Raw genomic sequence first — 17,169 nt, forward strand, 5'->3', positions numbered from 1 at the left:
GTGACAAAACGATGAGATGTGGTACTAAGTGTGAGCTACATTGTTTTACAGAATTGGCTGCAGTGTAGGTTAAACAGCTGAAGTGTCAGTTGTTTTTTCAAAACATTATTGCCTTCTGGGATCAGGTTTGCTGAAATCGAATTTGCTGTGCAACAACAGCAACTATTTTACCAGGTATACTAAAGGCTACTGGGATGCACACACATGCCAAATATATCCTGTAACACAATGCAAAACACTCATGACGTGTGTACAGTATGTCAAATCAAATATTCCCTTTACGGTATTTAAAACAACCAACAACAACAACAAAAAACAAACAGCAACATCCCATAAAATGTGTTATTATTATTTTGGTTATTAATTCTACATGTATAAATAATATTTTCTTCTTCAATACCTACCTGTATTTAAATTTTAAGGGAGTGTTATACAGTGTGCTACCACATTCTACCCCATCTACAAGAAGATCATCTGAAATTCCATTATACACATAAAAACTCTTAAAATAAGTAACTAAGCCTGGCCTTCAGTGAAAGATGTGCTGGTGCTTTTGACATCATATAAAACCTGTTTAATAATTATAATTCTGAGTTTCATGTAAACATTGCCCTTAACTTTAATCATTGCTGACAACAGTTTTTTGGTCACCATAGAAGACATACAGTATGTTGTAATTAATTACATTTGGGTTGAGTGATACAATGTGATCATATATATATATATATATATATATATATATATATATATATATATAAAGAAAAGGGCTTGTAACCAGGAGGTCCTCGGTTCAAATCCCACCTCAGCCACTGACTCATTGTGTGACCCTGTGCTCCGTCTTTCGGGTGAGACGTAGTTGTAAGTGACTCTGCAGCTGATGCATAGTTCACACACCCTAGTCTCTGTAAGTCGGTAAGTCGCCCTGGATAAAGGCGCCTGCTAAATAAACAACAATAATAATAATAATAATAATAATAATAATAATAATAATAATAATAATAATAAAATATATATATATATATATATATATATATATATATATATATATATATATATATATATATATATATATATATAATCAGAGGATTCCCCATAAGCCAGGTATCATAGGCATAATCCTCTCTTCCTCCCTCCCTCTCCCTCTCTCTCTCTCTCTCTCTCTCTCTGAACATAATGTAGATCTTTTATTTAATATGTTATCAAAGAAACTACACAATTATATTGCAAAAGTCTACCGGAAGTCATAATAGTAGTAAAGTATTTCATTTTAAATGTTTAAATGTCACAGTTTTCAAAGTACAAAGCGGTATGTAATTCAGTATGTTAACATAACATTATTCAGCAGGTTTCATTCGACTTCAGGAAGCAAAATGAGTTAGTTCTATGGGGTGATGCAAAATATATATGTATAGACTACCTAAAAATGCCATCATTTCTTTGTAAAATAAATAATGTAAAATAACTGAGGAATAAATGAAGTAGCAGAAGCTGCACCTCCCTTTACATGGGACAGATTTTGTTGTCAGGAATTGACACTTGAGCAAAGGAGCTACATCGGTTTTCTTCTTCCTCTGTTTTCCCAGCAGCTTTGTTTGAAGTGGCAATGCAGGCAGCGATGGTAGACATCTCTCCATCATTGCTTTGAGCAGTCGTAGCCCCCCTATCTGTAGTCTGGTTGGCGTTCAACCCTGCTGCGTTTGTGTTGCAGTTGAACAGATCAATCAAACATTTCCTGAACTGGAAGTGAAGAAAAAGCGATTACACAGAGGAAACATGGAGGAAAAGAACAAACACGCTGTTGTTTGATAGTAGACATTTTGTTTGTTGTTGTTTTGTTTGGATGTTCAATACGTGGTTTACTTTTCCGATGTCAGTAATATTATTTCCAATAACTACCGCAGCATGGTATAAATGTGCACTGGGCCTTGCTAATCCCTCATTGTGAATGTATTATCTTGTTCACACAGCTGGATGCTTGTGTTTTGTGACAGGAACTGAATGTCAAAGTTGTACTATCACACCTAAAAAGAAGCATCCTTCTGCTAGACGCACTGAATTAACATTGACATGCCCTTGAGGTTTTTAATGTTTGTGACTCCCTGTGGCTCCTCTGCTCTGCATATGACTTTAATGACAGTATGAAGAGGACTGTTTTTAAAAAAATCCCTCCCTGAAAAAAACAGAATGAAAAATGATGAAGAAGTTTTAGAAGATATACACATGCTATTAAATGTGTGGTAGAAATACTGCAGGTGTGTTCAGCTGTACAACTGACCATTTACACCCACAGATCTGAAGGTTATTGAACGCTGGCAATACATTTCATTTGCAGATGTCAACTGTACCCAAGGGTGTATTGTGATATGACATAAAGTACTCTAATCGGTCAATTAACTGAAACAGAGTGCAAATCAACAGAGTACATCCTGGGTTAGTGCTACCTGTTATCTGTATTATACATAATATTTTCATGAACTTGACAAGACAGCAATGGCAGTTTGTACAAAATATTACCTAAGGAGTACCTACATAAGGCTAATAATTCTATGAATGATCTGTGAGGGAAAGAAAGCAAGATCTGGTGTCTTTTACTATTAAATCTCAAATCCGGTGTCTGGTTTTCAAGATTACTTATTGATTATCCAACACTCTAATCTTCATGTAATGAAAATGAATTGAATCATTTTTCTGTATAATTAAATGTGTAATAAAGAGCTCCATTAAAGGCAGATGTTAATGTTTGTGAAAGGCAGTCATTTCTAGCCTCTGGCAAGAATAGGCTAAGTATCAAGGAGAAGTCATTCAAACAGAATTAAAAACATTACAAATACATTTAAAAGTAGTACCATTGGGTGTTGTATAGTTATGGATATTCTTTACATGCATGCAGCTGCACCTAATCTGAGGATACTAGACTCTCTGTATCATGGAGCTTTTAGATTTGTAACCAGTTCTAGATCTTTAACTGTGAGTTGTATAGGCAAATGGGGTGGACCTCACTTTCTTCACACAGACTGAAGCACTGGTATATCTTTGTATATAAAGTTATTCTGGGAAAACCATCTTATCTTATTGCTCTGGTAACCACCAGTACTAATATTTACCAACTTAGATCCCAGTCAATATTACATTTTTCAATTCGAAAAATATGTACTGTGTTTGGGAAAAAGGCTTTCAGTTTTTTTGCCCCTTGGTCATGGAACAACCTTCAAAAACACTTTAAACTATCTGATTATATATCATTAAGAGATTTAAAAAATCGGGTTGGAAATTTTATTTCTGATAAAGGTACTTGTTTTAATTAATTTTAAAGTTGCAAATAATCCAATGAAATGTATTGATTAATTACTTTTTATGGTATTATTATTTTGGAAATGTTCATGTTAATCTATGTAGTTCTGATTGTTTCTGTATTGCTGCTTTCTTGGCCAGGTCTCTCTTGAAAAAGAGATTTTGAATCTCAGTGTGACTTCCTGGTTAAATAAAGGTTAAATAATAATTTTAAAAAAATTAAATGAAAATAAATAATTGCTTTTATTCCCTTTCAGCACAACAAGTTCAATGTTCAAGTTGCTAAACTTTTCATCTTAAAACAAACCTTAAGAAACTGAGAAGCTAAAGCGTCAACTCAGTGCTTAGTGTGTGAGTTCTCAATATTTCCAATAGTTTCTTTTAATGGAGCTGAAAGACTGTGTGCCCTCACAGGCATGGGGCTTACAAAGATTGATATGTGTGTATGGAATGAGCCCTTTCATGTTTAATTAAACTTCCTGCATCTAGAATATGTAGGACAGTTACTATATATAACCTAAACAATCCCTGGCAATAGTTGCATACAGTTCTAGAGGTGCCCATTCATCACTGTAGGATATCTAGAGAGCCGCTTGTCCAAATGTAATGTTATCAAAGGGCATTCTTTCACAGATTTGGCTCTGACGATGACAATATCATTGAACTACATCATGAGGATGCAGGTTATACTGCAAGTAATCGGTTTAAATAATCTGATACAAGAGAGGAACCTGGTGTTGTTTTTATACAAGACATATGTCTAAATGGTTACTTGACATCCAAAAGAATAAATAAATACATAAATAAATATATAATCTACAAATAGATATCAAAATGCTGTTTTTCACTTTTGTTTATTCACCCTGAAGCCCATTCCCAGGCTGTGTGTGCCAATCTTGAGGCACTGCAAATGCATCTCAAGGGTTTTGCGTCACTGCAGCACATCTCTGATCAAAGCAGTTAGTGAGTTGTGCTTGATACGGTCATAATTAATCATTCTGATGGAAAAGTTTTTTGCCTGTTGCCAAATACTCTTATATGCCGTGTGTGTGTGTGTTCTAGTCAGAGCGTTATACATCGAAACCATGTTTGCTTTTATTATGCTCTTGTTGGGGTTTAACATTTATTTCAGTATATTACTGCCTCTCACTATTAAGACCACCCGCCTATGTTTTTTTCCACACACCTATGAGTCAATTTATATTTTCCCAATAACCACCACCTTTCTGCAAGGATTCCTAACAAGGTAATAAACAATCATGCAGCCAGCTGTAGTGTCTCAGCAGTACGGTCACACATTGTATTAAGTGGACTGCATTTACCTTGTCTAGTTTGTATTCTACTTTCACTATACAATCATGCTGCTTTGATGAATGATGCAACTATAACTGAAGTAAGCATCGGTATCATACATTGTGTCATCGAGTTTAAAGTCTAAAATGTGTCTCTCTGTTACTCGATTTACAAAGTGTAAATCCAATTTGCCTCATCAACTCCACAGAGCTATCAAAAACCGAGCCTCTACAATGTACAACTGCAAAAACATAATTTAAATGTAATAGTGTTTCTTATTAACATACCAAATGTTCTCATACAGTTCATTTTGTTACAGACCTATAGGCAAAATGCTACAAGTGCAGACATTAAAAAAAAAACGTTGGTCAGAAATAACAATTATACCTGTTTCTTCTCCTGAACATGGCCTGTCCTTCCCTAAAACTTACAATATGACCTTTAATTTTATATCCATTGCCACACAGAGCAAGCTTTACTGACTTATCTGTCCTGTAAACTACATAAAAGTTTTAAGCTTTATAAAATCAATAATTTCAATGGAATATAGCAAAACCAAAAATACATCAACATAAATCACATACTGATTCCACTGGCACAATTTACAGCAAACAGAAACTGTTTAGGCAAGTGAAACACATGCACATAGGTGTGTATTCAGTTGATCTAAATGGTGGATCTAAATACTGTGCTGTTTAAATCTTTAAAATAAGAACCACACTAAATGAACAAAAGAGACTAACATGGATTTTTCGATGATTGACTTCCATAATCTTTGTTGATGAAATCCCTATATGTAATATTTTAAAGAGTAGCCGTGTTTAGGTCCACCAGTGTATAGATCACTGAACAGACCCTTAATCTAGACATCAGAACACACGCTGTGTGCAACTTATAACGAAAGTTTAAAAAGTACCTGCTTGTTCATAAACACATATATCACCGGGTTGTAAACCGTGGTCGTTTTGGCGAAAAAGGCTGGGATTGCGGCCAGCCGTGGATCCAGATGAATATTCGGGCATGCTGTGACAAGAATGGAAAAAACAGAGTAGGGTGTCCAGCCGATAATAAATGCCAGGATCATTACAATGACCATGCGCGCAACTTCTCTGTCTGGTTTCCTTGTGTTACCCAGGCGTCCTTGAGTATCTGACACCTTCAAAATAGAAATGGTTGTAGGGTTATAACGTTAGCACAATGTACAACTGAACAATGCTTTAAATGGTACAAAACAGAAAAATAAGTAATGTTAGCATGTGTAGCCCCCCCCCCCATCACAGGTGGCTGTGCTGTGACCTATACCACTTTACATGACATAGGATCCCATAACAAATCACAGCCTCAGGTTTGTCAAATTTGAACAAGCAGTTATAACATTCAATAGCTTGTTTAGTAGTCAGTATTGTGGAAAAGTGAAGTCCTGAAATTCCAATGCATTTTAATATTCAGAGAATGTTCTTTAAACCAGAGTGCCTAAAACTACATGACTTTGTAAAGGTGGTTGAACTGCTAGTGTACAAAAATAAATAAATAAATAAAACCTAATTAAAAAGTTCTGGGTTTCATAATTAATCAGTTTGCTCCCTAGAGGACATAAATCTGCACCAAATGTCTTACTGCATCAGCTTCATATATTCAATTTCCTTTTTTAGAGTATTTAAAGGATTCATTGTTTTTTTTTTTTTAAATTATGCAGTAATCAGAATTAAGTTTTTGTATGTGAGACTTCGTTGGTATTGCTAACATTCCTTAAAACAGCTAAAATTAGATTCTAACTGTGGTCATTTCTTCCTCAGATAACATCCACTTATATGTACAGACCCTTTGAAACCTAGGGGAGTCATGGTGTTGTTACTTTTAATAGCTAATGCTAATGCTTTCTATAGCTCTTTATTGTTGCTTCAAGGCATTGGGAGGAACAACTTAGAGCGACAAAGTCACCTCACTTTTACCCCCCTCTGCTGCAATCACTCTAACTACTGTCCCAGTTGGGGTGTGTTATACTTTAAAGCAGGGCTGTCAATTGGATGACACTTGAACAATACTTGGCTTGTTGACAGAGATGCCTAGGTCAGTACAGCCAAATGAACAAGATTTAAAAACGATTGTGAGATATAGGAATACGCCATTAAAATGCATTATCAACAGTTGTGTCACATCGACAGGTGTGTCACATATTTCACAATGTGGATGGTCTTTTAAACAGATCATAAAATGCAGACACAACATTAGGTTACTTACCGTAACCCTGGTTCCCTGAAAGAGAAGATGACCACCACAACATTACGTATGGGATATGCCTGTCTATTGGTAGGTATTCACTGAGCTTTTTATACCAAAGCTGCCAATAAGGCCCTTCCTGGATGACATCTTCGGTCCCACCTACTGAGGGGTTAAAACCGTCATTCCACGGAAGCCATTTCTTTTTTTGCAATGAACCCGTGAGGGCGACCAATGCGACCTCATGTCCGCACCGGGCAGAGGAAATTCAATCTCCTATCCTCCTCCGAAGAAAATGGGGGTGGATGGAATGACTCCAGTTCCACAGACTGATTCATGTGGAAGGCTGTAATCACCTTGGGGAAGAAAGCAGGGTTTGTACGCAGTGACACCCAACTGCCATGGTCCCAAATATGCATACAGGAGCTGTGCACCGACAGTGCCTGCAGCTCCCTGCCCCGCTTAGCGGAGGTGATAGCCAAGAGGAAGGCTGTCTTCACAGACAGATACTTCAACTCTATGGAGTATATGGGCTCAAATGGGGCCTTCGTGAGAGCCTCCAGTACAACATCAAGGCTCCATTCGGGGAGAACGGCCCTCCTGCGCACCCGGGGATACCGAATCTAGCCTACCCTAACCGCGTGTGGTCACACACCTGGTCAAGGCGCAGCGTACACCAGGGAGACACAAGGGCCGAAGCCGCGGCGAGCAGCGGGGTGTACGTAAACACACGGCCCGGTGGAGGAATACAGGTTGTGCAGTCTGGTATACAGACAGGAGGATGTGCAGCGACAACCAAAAACAAACAAGGCCCAGTCCAGCTGCCCAGACGGAGGCTGGTGGAATCACTCGATAGCTCGAACTGTGTTCTCCCAAGAGTGTAGGCTAGAAAAGACTACACACTCACTCCTTTAAATCAATACTGCCCAGGCAGTCGCTCACACACGACAGACAGTAAGGAAAGGCAGCCTGCAATGCAAGAGAGCAGGCTGCTGAAAGAAGGAGGAAAGAAAAAGAGGCTTCAATTTTGGAGCCACTGTTTCCAGGAAGCGGCAAGCCAGATTTCAGCACGGATGCATGGGAACTGCAGTCGACTCAGAAAAGCTATTTTTCACAAAACACTCAGTTCAACACAGAGGTCTTACCTTACCGTCTTGAGAGGCAAAAAGAGAACATGGCTTCCGTGGAATGACGGTTTTAACCCCCTGGTAGGCGGGACCGAGGATGTCATCCAGGAAGGGGCCTATCGGCAGCTCTGGTATAGAGCTCAGTGAATACCTACCAAAAGGCAGGCATAGCCCATATGTAACGTTTTGGTGGTCGTCTTCCAATTGAAAGGGAACTATAGTTTAACCAATCAAGGACTTACTTTTCTTAGTTTTCTCATGAGCTTTCCATATGATACAATGATTACGCCCAATGGCAGTATAAAGCAGGTTACAAAGAATGTGATTATATATGTGTGGTCAAAGTAATTCCCTGAATACCTGAAAAAAAAAAGGTTCAGGTTAGATATTTCCCCTATTAAAGGGTATACAATACAACACAACCTCAATACATTTTATGTTTTCTGTTGTTGTTGTTGTTATTGTTGTTGTTGTAGGAAGCACAGACAACTGTCCTCCATTTTCTCCCATTTGACAGATGAGTTACATACATCAACATAACCAGGTTTTGATATATAGGGCCAGCTTTATCAAGGTATGGTAGGCCAAGATTAGTGCTAACCATGGTCTGTGACCATTACAATGTAAGTAAATTGCAAAACAGAGGGTTCATTTAATGGTTTAGAAATACACTTACATTATGTGTCACTAGTTTTATGATTTAACTAATTTCTCTTTAACAACAACAGTACACAGCAATTACCATTGAAAGTCTTGCTTTGCTTTTTGGTCTATTCAGTCAGTGATGGGTGTGTCATTGTAAACCCCAACCGATATTCCCATCCCTTGGGCTGTAGAATAGATTTGCTTAAACTAAACTCTCTAGGACATTTGATCTCGATTTGTTGCCATTTTGCTGCGTGTCAAACTATTAATTGCGTCCTACATGTTATGTCTTTAAAATGTTTTCTCTTTGCTGGACAATATGTGTCAGGAACAACGCCATATGAATTTCAAAGGCCTGATAAGGCTTAGGCAGAAATATTAGGTTAGCAGAATATTTGTAACTGTCATTAGAAATTATTCAGATAGGCTTTCTTCCCAATATAGATCTCAATGATGTAAACCCCTCCATTATTCTGTTTGACTAACACGAAGGTTATAAATTTTAATTCACTCTAAGTAAAACACATTCTGTGTCTCCAGAGGAATTAGGCTCCTCACGCTTGTTGACAGATGTATATTTCACTTGAATTAAAAAAAAATATATGAAAAGCTTTGGCTCTGGAGAAAAACACTCCCCCTTCGTAGAAAGCAAACTCACACTTCCTTCTCTCCCATAGAGGAACTGAATACAGTGCAGGTAGAGATAATTAAACTCCAATATTTAAAATTGTGTTTATAGGTTTTTTTAAACAAATGCACCTGCTTTTGTTTAGCATTATTTGTGTCCTTTTTCCACATATAGTTGTTTATTTTATACAGTTTGCTGTAGTGAAAGAAGGCAGGTACTAAAGTGTATGCTACATACCAGTTAGGTTCGCAGGTTGTCCCAATCTTGCTGACAGTGTAGCTGCTCCAACCCATGGTAGGCGGGATGGTACAGATGAAAGAGAAGGACCATACGAACAACAGTCCAAAGGCAGCATGTTTCCCCCGTAAGCGAATATTACCCAGTGGACGGCAGATCACAAAAAAGCGTTCAAAGGCGAGAACTGCCAATGACCAAAGAGCAACAATCCCTGCCAAAAAAAAAAAAAGAAAGTTATTAAATTCAGCATTAACGTCAATCACATCTGGAGAGAATGGTAGCACTGTATTGCACTGTGCACATTATTCACACTGCAAATGTATTTCTAAAGCACAATATCTGTTTTCTTCTTTTAAATTATTATAACATTAAAAGTGAGATCTGCTTTTGTATTTTTAGTAGACCTACTGATGTTCTGTTTATGCAGTTGGAATGTGTGCTTTGTTCTGATTATTTGCGTTCAAAACACTGCAACCATTTTTAATTTGCTCTGTAAATCAAATACATGGATTTTTTTTTACTGTAATTCCTGGGCAGTAAATTAGTGTGATTCAATCATATAGTTGTTGTTTTAATTGGTGTGGGACTCCAGAAAGCAATTACTTGCAGGTGTTAAGCAGAGATTTCTTAGCCACGTGAGAAAAATAAACTGAAGAGCTCTCCTTACAGGACTGAACTTTGTGCTAAATCTAATATCACCAAAATTATACTATAAAATGTAAAGGCGCCACCTCATTTTTTGTAAGTAGTTCCATACATTTACATCAAATGTGAATATATATATATATATATATATATATATATATATATATATATATATATATATATATATATATATATATATATATATCTGTCATACTCATTAAAAAGAAACAAGGTGCCAAAAAGAGGTAAATGGCTGCCTTATTTTTCTTCTCTCTGAGAATTTAAACAAACAAATCATATCTTATAACATAAGATTTATTTGATAATTGTCCTCCTTGTAGATATGGACATGACGAAGGGAATGCAAAAAGTTTGAAGTCTGTATTCATGACTTTATTTTAATGTGATTAAGAGTATTCATCTCCACTGTTCATTGGTGGACCCTGCAAATCCACACAGGAATGCCTTCAGCTAATGCGAGATCAGCCGGGGTGTTTAGATAAGGTGGATTATCCTGGTCTGTTTGTGTTGCTCCTGTTACAATGTACGGTTTTGGTTAGCTCTCTCAGTGTGGGTTATTTGTTTTTAATTTTGTATCCTGTTTATGTCTTATTGTATTCATTTTTCAAACAAATGTGGGTACTTAATTTAGTTTGTTTATTTAGGTTTTTAATTACTTTTATCTTGTTTAGGTTATTCTTCTGACAGGTTTTACAATTAACAATCTGGGTTCGTTTTTTTACTATACTTGTTTTATATTGTTTTAGTTTGTGCGTTGTATACACACTGAGAGAGGAAACCCAAAAAGTAATTTACATCAATGGGGACGGGGGACAGGGGACAGGGGACGACGACTTTACCAAAAAGAGGGAAAATGTCTATAAGAAGTAGAGGTTAGTCAAATACAAAGTGCATGTCAGGTTCAAGCTTAAATTTAATCAGAACCAAACAACTGGTCTACAATTTTAACCTAGTATCCCAGGTATGTTAAGTTTTACATTGTCTTGTACATTTATTATACATGATAAATAACATGCAGATGTGTCTAAAATATATTTGCTTAGTGACAACATTCTGCATTAAAACTTAAATGTTATCATCCAAGGGAGAGATTTTGACTGAATTATGTTTTGTTGCTTCGAGGCAACAGCATGTAGTAGAGGGTTAAGGGACTCTTTAATGCAACAAACTTAGTCCAAAAAGTTACCAATACTGTATGTTCTGTTCTTATCTGCTTCTCTTCATTACCTTAGCTGATATAACACTGTTCCACATCATAGACTTTATTTGCGTTTAAATCTGTGACAAGAATCCAATTACGTATATGGCGAATGTGTATGCATGTGATTCACAGATAAAAATAAATAAATAAATAAATAATAATTCAGGCCTGTGCCTCATTTACATTATTACTGTTAACTGCAAACTATGGATACTACACACCAGTGTTATAAAATACATCCTCTTAAGCCTCTATGGACCTCAAAGTGGTCACCTACATTTACCAGCCAGTAAACCAAGCAGAACCAATTATTAAGTTAATGACAGAGGCACTTTGAATAAGCAGCCATCTGTGTTAAGTATAGTATAAATGATGTTGGCTATTTGGCACCCATTTATCTAACTTGAACTTAAGCATTCTGACAGAACTTTGCAGTAGTAACAGAGGTTGAAGATAACACAATTACAATATCTTGTAATAATCACACTGGTAATTATTGTCATGTTAACATAAAGCAGTACATACTGCAATACCATGTTCATACTGTATGGCATAACCTTATTATTTATTTATTTGTTTATTTGGGGGGGGGGGGGGGGGGGGGGGGGGACCGTACAGTTAATCAGTTAATAAACGCTCTTAATGAAAAATTCCAAAGAGATTCCACTGTGAGTATAGAGCCTCTAATGGCTCTATTTAAAATAATTCTTTTTTATGTGGACCCCTTAACGCAGCGTGTTCTGTGTATAGTACAGTAACGCCCTAACACCCATGAGCGTCACTGTACTGTCTAGGGACATTCATTTTAAGTGCATTTATGCAAGGACAAAATACATGAATGAAAGAAATGATCGCAATTCGTCTGAGTGCCAATGAGTTTTCTCTTTAGACTTGATTTCACACTCTTTGAATTCGCATAACTTTTGTATGAATTTAGAAATCCATGTTAGAATGTAGCGTGCCATACTCTACCGGTTAAAAATTGTCAAAAGAACATAATATAATCATGGGGAAAGCATTTTGCAGTAACTGCAAAATGACAATTAATTGTGTGCAAATGTACCCTGGTAAACTTGTGGTTTATAAGGTGAATTACTGACGTATTCAGTATTATCTAATATGCACACACACACACACACACACACACACACACACACACACACACACAATTTGAATAATATTAAAATGCACGGAAAACTTGAGAGAGTTACATTGATATGTTATATTCAGCACATTGTTGTTTTGAATTTGATATTAAAAACAAACAAAAAAAATCTTCAGTTGCAGGGGCATATTAGTTTGTAGCTACATTTTAAAATACGTTTTCAACTACAATCATGATCATTTATCATCATCTTTTTAAACCCATTTGGAAAGTAAGTGTCCACTTCCACCGTAGCGTATATATTGTGTGTGCCTTTAAAGAGACGACACTGACACCTACAGTTAGATTAGTTTACAAACATCCGCAAAGATTAGCTTAAACTTCGCTGAAACAATGTAAATGTTATACCATGTAATCTTTATGAACAATGTAGTCGCGTACAGTAGCTCATGACATACTTAGATGTGCAAATCATACACTTACCGAGGAATGTAACTGCAAATCCTTCCAGTACACAAGCCCAAGATCCCATGAAGAAATAACCTTTACAATTAGTCAGAAAACTAATAGTCCCGCCAATTAGAGAGAGCAGAAAATCAGCCAGAGACAAGTTGACAATGATATAATTCAAGGGCTGTCTCAACTGTTTGAACTTAAACGTCACAAGCATCACAATAAAATTCTCAGAAAGTGACAAAGATGTTATAAAGAACATTAACGCTGCCAAAAGTGTGAAGTTCCAAGGTGCTATGGACTCGTCCGGGCCCGAGAACGGGTCTCTTTTTCTTTGAATCTCAGGAGCTTCAGTGTACAAGACGCCGTTTACAGATAGCATAAACGAATCCATCTTTCACTGCAGGGATGTTAAAACACTAACTCACACACAAGTTTACAAGCTGTTTCAGCAGGTTTTCCGATTACCCCAAAAACGTAGATACCAGGGTTGAAAGTGTACCACTGGTAACAGTTAGCCCCCCGTTATAGGCTCTGAAGTGTTATATCTAAGTTTTCTGATGATTTAAATAAAAAAAGCGCACCTGGCTAAATATTTTTGTTAAAAAAATATATAAATAAATAAATAAATAAATCTTCGCAAAAACTAGTACAGCTGTATGTAAACAGTTAACGTCCACCTCTCTCGGGTAGCAAGCAAATCTGCACAAGGCTATGCTCGGAACGCTGATACAGCTGTTGTACACATCAATGCAGCCCATATTCCAGCCCACAAAGGCAAAATAACAGCAGCCCACTCACTTCACCCAGTCTCCACCAAGAACCTGAGGAATCGTCTCAGCTGACCTGGACCTGGAACGCATAGCCTCAAATATTGCATGGTGTTTTGCAAACTAGGGGATGGTGGAGTGTTGGAAATGCTGCTAAAAAGTATTAAAAGTAGAACACGCTGCTCTAATTTGAATAGAGTATATCTATCGAAGCACTTGTTCTCTGAAATAGAATTGACTCTTATAGTTATCCGGTTGGTGACATTTATCGGAAGTGTTATTTAAAACTGTCAGTTTGGAAGATCCGTTTTCTTTACATTTTTAGATTTAGGTCAAGAACATAAACAGACCAATGAAGTTATATTCGCGAAACTTCTGTGTGATGAATAAACTAAAAACTGATCTACCACAACATTGCTGTTTCTCAAGAAAACTACGACAAGTCAACCCAGTTACTTGTCAGCATCTTCTCGTCTAAAGGAACCATTATTAATAAAGTATTATATAGCTTAATAAAGTATTATATAGCTGACAATATAAAGAGTTCTTCTTACTGAATAATTGCAAACGGATTCCACTATGAAGTGATACCATTAAATGCAAATATGTTGTTTTGTACAGCTATGGATAAAAGTTTTGCATCACCTAGAATTTTAGGATTAACAAATCGTTTTTAGTTTTTAATAAAAAATAAAATAATTTAAAAAAAGCTACAAAATGATGTCGTAAAACAGGAAGCCATAATACACTATTTCATGTTAGATTTCAAAATGGCAGTTTTCCAATTTTTTTTCAGTTTTTCGTTCAGTATATGGGAAACTACAAAGAGGTATGTGATTCAATATGTTAACGTAACATTATTCAGCAGGTTTCATTCGACTTTATGAAGCCACATTAGTTAATTCTATCGGGTGATGCAAAACTGTTGGCCATAGTTGTAGTTATGAAGTTTTAAAAAAAAATGTATTCCAAGCATATCCTGTTGTTTTCACTGAAACATTGGCGGTATTTTTATTTCAGCACAAAAGGGCACAACTACAACACAAGGGTACATGTCCCCTGCCAAGTGATGCTGCCTGGCTGGCTGGCTGGGAGACAGGGGTAGTTAATCTCCTATAAGCACTGTTCAGGGTGCTGACATTTGTTCTCAACATTTTTTTGGTCATACTTTTCACAGACGTTTAAAGAGAGCCAACTTCTCAACGTTTCGGCATGTTGAATACAACAACAGCCAAGGTTTCAGCGGAAACAGAAGGATATGCTTGGAACCATTTTTTTTTAAAACATCATAACTACAGCTATGGCCAAAAGTTTTGCATCACCATATATAATTAACTAATTTTGCTTCATAAAGTTGAATGAAACCTGCTGAATAATTTTTTACGTATTGAATTATAAACAGACAAATTAAAAAAAAAATGACATTGTGAAATCTAACAGCCTACTACTATTATGGCTTCCTGTAGTTGTGTCATCATCTTGTAGATATCATCTATAATAGTGGGGTGCAAAGAAATTGGAGCAAAATCATATATGTCTGAAACTATAAATTCAGAAAAATCAAATTTACAATAAAATATCTAGAATTATCTCTGTAGTAGATTTTTAGATATTTTAAGAAAACGCTGACACAGATACTGGCTCTACCCAAGAATTGCTTCTTTCTGTCTTCTGTTTGATCCCAATTGTAAGTTAATACAGTTTCCCCTGAAATAGTTAGTCAAGAACCGACAGAACAATCTATTCTTGACTTATTTCTTTATAATGATAATAATATCAGTATTTCACAACAAGCTTCAAACTGGAAACACTACAGAAATACCATGAATAATATATGCACTGCTTGGAGCAGACCCACTCATGCTGTGGTTTATCTAGCCAATACAGGGCTCTGGATTGTGATACAGGCACAGAACACGCAACATTTTGTTGAAGCCTCTTTCACATCGTTAATTAAGATTGTTAACATCACTTACTGATGCAATGCTGAGTGAATGAGTTAAGGCCTCAAACAGCTTCATTATGCTCATATTTAATTATATGAACATATTAAGTTTAACAGCACCCCCTATGAACAATTTTAAACGTGCCGTTGTCTTCCCTGTGACTTGTTCTGTACCAGTACTAAACATTCATCACTCTCCATCTGTGATATCGGTATATATAGCTGTTTATATATTTCTAACATAGATAGAACAAAGGCTGACACAGGAGTTCTGGAGTAATGAGACAGTATGGAAATGCTTTTCCCCTGTAAATCCTCCTTCATCTTAAAGAACTGTCACAAAGTGAGGAGAAGTCAAACAGTAAGTGTATCTAGAAAGGCACGACTGCCTGATCACTGCTATATACAAGGGAACTGACAGAGAAGGGGAATATAGTCAGGTTAAATATAGTTACGAAAAGAAAAAAAAAACTTCTTAAAAAATAGAGCCTGGGGACACTTTTTAGCTCACTGGTGATTATGGCAGACATCAAGATGACACTAATAGCTCCCTTAAAGTTTCCTTTACCTATTCATCACTGGTTACTTTTATGACATTTCTTATTTCTAACTTTATTGTAGGAGGGGGTTGTCCACCATTTAGAAGTTGTTACAGGACCCCTATTTTATATAATTACACAACTGTCATCAGGTGAAAACTGCATGCTGAGTTTCCAAGGCTGAATATATGAACTAAACAGATGAATAATCTCACGTTCACTGTGGGACAACCATAAAGACTACTTCTTCAATTACATTTATTGCTGTCTCCGTACAACTTCTGTAGCAATCTTGAAACTGTCGGTTGGTACTGTGTCCCCTCGGAATTAACGAAGCTTACAGGAGAGTTCAAGATCTTGACTGTGCACAGTTTGCCCCCTAGTGTTAAATCTGCCATTTGACCAATTGAGGCTGGAGTTGGCATTATTATTCTACATTGATAAAATTGGATTCTCACTGGTCCTGTTAGCCTACTGTAGAGTGGATAAAGAAGCACAAATGTGTGTTTAAGGCCAATAACACTACTTTAATTTAGCATTTTTTAAATTATTTAATTAGCTTTACATAAAAGGAAGTTGAAAAGTAATCCACTGACCAATTTACAAAAGATCAAACTCACAAAGAAGATTTATTTCCAAAGAGCATCTACAGATTTTGCATAACATTGTATAGATGGCTCTTTTTCTTAATTCAAAATTAGGAAATGCTACTTGAAACGACTTTTAGTTATCAATTTGTCTGGGTCACATATTTCCCTGTTCACAGGTTGGGTTTAAAAATATAACCTTGTCTTTTTCATTTGGAAGTCTAGCATCAATGCCTACTAGTCAAGTGTCTTCACAGTTGGAGATGTTAAGGGGCCAAGCGTGGTAGCCCAGAAAATTCATAAGATAGCAGATTCAGTCATCATCACACGAGATATGAAGTCACCCCACCAACATCTGAAGCAGTCTCTTAATATGCTGCACTGCATCTGTGATGATGGCCTAATAACTAGAGGATTTGAGTAGCTTGTTTAAAACTGTGTACGCTATAATGGAAAAACTTG

The 17,169-nt window shown here is 36.5% G+C and overlaps 1 protein-coding gene across 1 annotated transcript; it reads right to left on the reverse strand.

Annotated features, from left to right (window-relative positions):
• Positions 1–1,097: 1,097 nt before the first annotated feature.
• On the reverse strand, positions 1,098–13,553 carry LOC117416025 (vertebrate ancient opsin-like). Its single transcript, XM_034027041.3, has 5 exons — positions 12,897–13,553; positions 9,442–9,652; positions 8,174–8,291; positions 5,501–5,740; positions 1,098–1,737 (listed from the first exon to the last, which is right to left on the reverse strand). Exons 1-5 carry the CDS (start codon positions 13,258–13,260, stop codon positions 1,501–1,503), a joined length of 1,170 nt encoding a protein of 389 aa, XP_033882932.1. The 5' UTR covers positions 13,261–13,553; the 3' UTR covers positions 1,098–1,500.
• Positions 13,554–17,169: the final 3,616 nt, after the last annotated feature.

This window comes from Acipenser ruthenus, chromosome 7, assembly GCF_902713425.1.
Source record: "Acipenser ruthenus chromosome 7, fAciRut3.2 maternal haplotype, whole genome shotgun sequence".
NCBI classification, from domain to species: Eukaryota; Metazoa; Chordata; class Actinopteri; order Acipenseriformes; family Acipenseridae; genus Acipenser; species Acipenser ruthenus.